Here is a 6,533-nt window from a genome sequence, read left to right on the forward strand (position 1 = left end):
GTCGTTATCTATTACCAGTAAGTCACCCTTGACCACCCATTACTTTATTCTCTTCCCTTCCTCACTGACACCAATGTGTTTTATTCTTTACCCTTCCTCACTGATATCAAAGTGCTTTATTCGCTTCCCTTCCTTACTGACACCAATTTTCATTATTCCCTCCCTTCCCCACTGACAACAATGTGCTTTATTCTGTTCCCTTTCCCCCTGACGCCAATGTGCTTTATTCTCCCCCCTTCCTCACTGATACCAATGGACTTTATTCTCCCCTTTCCTCCACTGACACCAATGTGTTTTATTCTTTTCCCTTGCTCACTGACACCAATATGCTTTATTATTGCCCCCCCCCCCCACCCACCGACATTAATGAGCTTTATTCTCTCCCCTTCCTCACTGACACCAGTGTACTTTATTCCCTTCTATTCCTCAGTGACACTGATATGCTTTTTTCTCTTCCCTTCCTCGCTCTCACCAATTTTCTTTATACTCTCCCCTTCCCCACTGAGAACAATGTCCTTTATTCTCTCTGCTTCCTCACTGACACCAATGTGCTTTATTCCCTTCCCTTTCTCACTGACACCAATGTGCTTTATTCCCTTCCCTTCCTCACTGACACCAATTTTCTTTATTCTCTCCCCCTTTCCACTGACACTAATGTGCTTTATTCTCTTTCCTTCCCTGCTGACACTAATGTGCTTTCTTCTCTTCTCCAATGACACCAAATTGTTTTATTCTCTTCTTTTCCCCATTGACACACACACATTAACACACTGTCACATTTGCCTCTGCTCTCAACCAAGCTGTTAAACCATCAAATGGTTGGTGATATAACTGATCAGATGTGTAGCACCCTGACCTCTGCAGATCAAACAAAGGCCAAGATGGTAGCTTCTTTGGCTGTATAGAACAGGCAAATTTAGTTCCTCTGTAAGCTTGTTCAAATGCTTAAAGAACCACAGCTAAATTAAAGTTGGACAAAGCTGGAGTTCAGCTTTAAGGGTGGAGATGATTCTTCCCTTCTAAATAATGTCTGACACCTGGAGAGGTCACTGGACCAACATATATATGATTGCTTTATAAGACCTTCCCCTTAGTGAGAAACAGCTAACTTTGATAACACTTTCACAAAAGTCCTTTTAACCTCCCTGTTATTCAAACTGTAGATAAGAGGATTTAACATCGGTGACACCACAACATAAAAAATTGAGACGTATTTCTGCTGATTGGATGAGTACTGAGATGAGGGTCCAAAATACATAATCATACTGGTTCCGAAGAACAAGGAGACCACAGAGATGTGGGAAGTACAGGTGGAAAAGGCCTTCGCTCTTCCTGAGGAGTGAACCTTTAATACAGAAGAGATAATACAAATGTACGATACAATAATAAACACAAACGGGAGGAGAAGAGAAATAAAACTGGTATAAAATATGACCAGTTCGCTCAGGTAGATATTCCCGCAGGCCAGTTTAATCACAGCGAGAACCTCGCACACAAAGTGATTGATCTGGTTTGGATAGCACAATGCTAGAGGCATTAACAAGGATGGAAGCAAATATATTACAAAGCTTGCCATACAGATAAAGGCCGTGAGAATAAAACAAACGCTCCATCTCATTAGAACCGGATAATGGAGAGGACGGCAGATGGCAACATAGCGGTCATAAGCCATGAGAGCCAATAAGAAGCACTCTGTACCTCCAAGGAGAAGGATCATATAAAGTTGCATGGCACAGCCCCTAACGGAGATGATGCCATAGATGGACAAAAGGTCTTTCAGTAATTTTGGCACAACTGTCGAAGAATAACACAGGTCCAAGATGGATAAAATGCAGAGAAAGAAGTACATGGGGATGTGTAAGCGAGGGTTAAAAATAATGACCAATATCATAAGGCCGTTTCCAACAAACGTGATGACGTACATCACAAAAAATAGTGAAAACAAGGCTAAGTTCACTCTCTGGTTGGTAGAAAATCCTAGTAATATGAATTCAGTGGCAATTGTCTGGTTTGTGCGGTCCATCATACGGAAGGCTGTAAAAGGGTGATAGACAACAGAATACAGACTTTGATCTAGTAATAAATCATTTTGTAGAGAAAAAAAGTAAACATTTGTAAGTCGAAGTTGAGGTGGATTTAGTATAGACAAATAGGCTGTTCACTTTGTAAGGGAGAGTGCACTTTGCAAAGGAAATTTCCCCCAAGCTTAGAGAATGTTGTGAAATTGCACTTTGCAAAGAATACCCAATCACAAGGAACAGTAAAAAAACAAAACAAAACATAATGGATGATGGAAGAAGGCAGAGTTTCTATGCTCTGGGGAAAATTCCTTTGGAAGATATAACTTCCAATGCAAAGTGAGCAGTCTATTTAGCTTTAATAAATCAACCCCTATTAATTGGAACTTTTAGGTAGACTGGAAAAGCATTAGAACCTATATTAGGTTTTTATTGCTACATATGGTTCAGCAAACGTTTAGCACTCTACTCTAATCCAAATGGGCAAAGCCTTATATAAAGATGGGTGGATGAATAGTTTTTTTTGAGTGTTGTAGTCATAACCAATGATTGTTGTACTCATAACCAATGATGTACTCATACCGATTATATACTCATAACCATTGATTGTTGTATTTATAACCAACGATTGTGTACTCATAACCAATGACATACTGTATGCCCATGATGTACTCTTAACCATTGATTGTTGTACTCATAGTTAATGACGTACTCATACCCATGATGTACTCTTAACCATTGATAGTTGTACTCATAGTTAATGACGTACTCATACCCATGATGTGCTCTTAACTACTGGCTGGTGTACTCATAACTAATGACCTACTCATACTTATGATGTTATCACAACCAATGTCTGTTGTACACATAACCATTGATTGTTGTACATATAACTAATCATTCTTATTCTCATAACCAATGCAATGGTGTACTCATACCCATGATGTTCTCTTAACCATTGATTGGTGTACTCATAACTAATGACGTACTCATACCCATGATGCATTCGTAACCATTGACTGTTGTACTCATAACCATTGATTGAAGTATTTATAAGCATTCATTGTTGTACTCATAACCAATTACATACTTACTGTATACCCATGATGTACTCTCAACCATTGATTGTTGTACTTATAACCAATCATTGTTATACTCATAACCAATAACATACTTACTGTATACCCATGATGTACTTTCAACCATTGATTGTTGTACTTACAACTATTAATTATTGTACTCATAACCAATGACATACTTACTGTATACCCAAGAGGTACTCTTAGCCATTGTTGATTGTTGTACTTATAACCATTCATTGTTGTACTCTTAACCAATGACATACTTATTGTATACCAATGATGTACTTTCAACCATTGATTGTTGTACTTATAACCAATCATTGTTGTACTCATAACCAATGACATACTTACTGTATACCCATGATGTACTCCTATTCATTGATTGTTGTAGTTATAACCAATCATTGTACTCATAACCAATGACATACTTACTGTATAACCATGATGTACTCTTAGTCATTGATTGTTGTACTTATAACCATTCATTGTTGTACTCATAACCAATGACCTACTTATTGTATATCCATGATGTACTCTCAACCATTGATTGTTGTACTTATAACCAATCATTGTTGTACTCTTAACCAATGACATACTTACTGTATACCTATGATGTACTCTTAGTCATTGATTGTTGTACTTATAACCAATCATTGTTGTACTCATAACCAATGACATACTTACTGTATATCCATGATGTACTCTTAGCCATTGATTGTTGTACTTATAACCATTCATTGTTGTACTCATTACCAACGACATACTTATTGTATACCCATGATGTACACTTAGCCATTGATTGTTGTACTTATAATCAATCATTGTTGTACTCATAACCAATGACGTACTCATACCCATGATGTACTCTTAGCCATAGTTGTAATCTCAACCAATGACATACTTATACCTTTGATGTACTTGCAACCAATGACTGTTGAACTCATAACCAATGACATACTCATACCCATGATGTACTTGCAACCAGTGACTGTTGTACTCATACTCAACCAATAATGTTCTAATTAATTTCGGGATTTCAAAATGTCTTCTTCATTAGGGTATTAGATGATAATTATTTGTATAAAATGCAAGATGCTATCATAAGTAACATGTCAGCCCTGTACTGGTTAAGTGTGGCCAAAGAGGAGAAAAGGATCTGCACATTTACACTGAGTAGGATGCTAGCAGGGAGAGAGAGGACTTTCCTCCCCATGTAAGGCCCCTTTGGTTATGATATGTTGTACATGTGAGCAGCCTTTACCTTGCAAAGTACGACAGTCTCAGGTTTGTGCCTGGATTCTTTCCTTTTCCCAGTCTAGGATTTTATTGTTGTGTATGGGGTTGATTTATTGAAGGTAAATAGGCTGTTCACTTTGCAAGGGAATTTTCCCCAGTGCAAAGAATAACCAAGCACATGCAAGTAAAATGAACAAAAAAAGCATTTTTTGCTTGCACATGATTGGATGATGGACATCATGAGAGGTTCACCTCATATACTAAGCCGTAGGGGAAATAGCCTTGCAAAGTGCAACTTCTCCTGTAAAGTGAAAAGTCTATTTAGCTTTAGTAAATTACTGTTGGTTGACCTGGATGGGCTTGTGTCTTTTTTCAACTAGATTATGTGACCATGCAACATTTATGTCTTCACTCACTTTCACACCCTATGTGGTTGATTTACCAAAGGCAAATAGGATGTTCAATTTGCAGGGGAAGTTGCAGTTTAAAAGGCAATTTGCCAGCAGACCTGAGTGAATGAGGTGAAGCTCTGCTGACTTTCATTATCCAATCATGTGCAAGCAAAAATGCTGTTTTTTTATTTTCCTTGAAAAATGCTGTTTTTTTTATTTTCCTTGTACCTGATTGGGTATTCTTGGTAAACTTAACTGAAACATTCACTAAGCTCCTGGGCAGGTTCCCTTTCATAGCATGAACAGCCTGTTTGTCTTTGAGAAATCAACACCTACAAAATAGACTGTTGTTACCAGAACTATATGAGGGGAAATCTGCCATTTTAGAATCATTATGAGAACAGGTGTAGAGTTGTGTTCTCCCAATAGAGCAGTGTTTCTCAACTCCAGTCCTCATGGACCCCCAACAGGTCATGTTTTCAGGATTTCCCTCAGATGAAACAGCTGTGGTAATTACTAAGGCAGTGAAACTGATCAAATCACCTGTGCAAAATAATGGAAATCCTGAAAACATGACCTGTTGGGGGTCCATGAGGACTGGAGTTGAGAAACACTGCAATAGAGGCACCTGCTTTGGTAACAACTGCCAAAGGTGGGAATATTTTCACTTATGTCCTGTTGAGCCTCTGGTTCAGGAACTATGGCAAATTCTCATTAATGGGGACACAGTAATAAAACACAGTAAAAAAAACAAACAGAAAAACGTAACCGGTATTTCATTTCCCACACTATCCAAAAGTAAGAAAAGAAAATGTTTGGCTAGAGTAACTTTGAGTGAAAATGTTATTTTAATTTATTTCATTTTTAATAATGGTTACGCTATATTTAATTTACACACGCTTTTATGCTGTACAGTACAAACAAATGGCAACCAACCCAACCTATAATTGGCCTTTGCACCAAGGAGTACATGGAAGGGCGACACATGTCAAGAAACTACAAACAAAAATTCCCAGTTCACTTACCAGCCAGTCTGCAATAAACCAAATTATTCTGTCTAGCAGTCCAGGTTAAAACAAGGGGTTTCGTTTGCACACATTTGGAAATACATGTGAAAGCTACAGAGGTCACCTCACAGCACCCCAGTGTACTGCAGTCCTAAATCTAAAATGTTGAAAGTTGGAGCACAAGCTTTTATACGATCCAGTGGTGCAATAGTGTTGACAGTTTATCATTCAGTGTGCATATGACTTAAATATCTAGCCAAAATTGTTTTCGTTCTAAATAGGAAGGGGAAGAGCCATGGAGGGGTTAGAACTACTATCTGGTTTTTATGGCTGATGTTGGTGGGCTTTGATGGGCAAATGCAGCATGTTTTTGACATCAATGTGAGAATCTTCTGACATTATTCAGAATTCATGTTGAGTGCAGCTGACCTGCCTTTTTTGCATTCCCATTGACCTGTATGGGGAGAGAAGCAAAGTCAAAGCCCATCAACTCAGGCGCTTACTGCTACCATGGGATATCTGTCCCGGTGGCAACAACTTGACTACACAAGAAGTAAGTGAAAATCTCCAATAAGGACGCACACAGAAACGAAAAAAAAATCCAACAGGGGTTCTTACCTTTCTCTTCCCTACTAAAAAATGTTTTTTATGTTGTTGATGTGATGTTGGGTACAGGGGCGGACTGACCATTTGGAAACTTGGGTCAGTAGGGGGCCCCATGAGATGTCCCTGGTACCTTTTTCATAGGCTTTTTTGAGTTTGGGCAAGGACACAGGGGCCCCATGATCCCCTATTGCC

At 38.6% G+C, this 6,533-nt stretch overlaps 1 protein-coding gene across 1 annotated transcript; it reads right to left on the reverse strand.

The window, feature by feature from the left end:
• Window positions 1-1,090: 1,090 nt before the first annotated feature.
• Window positions 1,091-2,023, reverse strand: LOC149455676 (olfactory receptor 2A5-like). Its single transcript, XM_089685976.1, has one exon. It carries the CDS (start codon window positions 2,021-2,023, stop codon window positions 1,091-1,093), a length of 933 nt encoding a protein of 310 aa, XP_089542102.1.
• Between the last annotated feature and the right edge of the window lie 4,510 nt (window positions 2,024-6,533).

Source organism: Staurois parvus, unplaced genomic scaffold (genome assembly GCF_062004578.1).
Source record: "Staurois parvus isolate SC_StPar_1 unplaced genomic scaffold, SC_StPar_1.0 ptg000390l, whole genome shotgun sequence".
Lineage (NCBI taxonomy): Eukaryota > Metazoa > Chordata > Amphibia > Anura > Ranidae > Staurois > Staurois parvus.

Bases quoted from the DNA above. Each gene is read 5' to 3' on its own strand.
- LOC149455676 (XM_089685976.1), bottom strand. From the start codon at position 2,023: ATGGACCGCACAAACCAGACAATTGCCACTGAATTCATATTACTAGGA.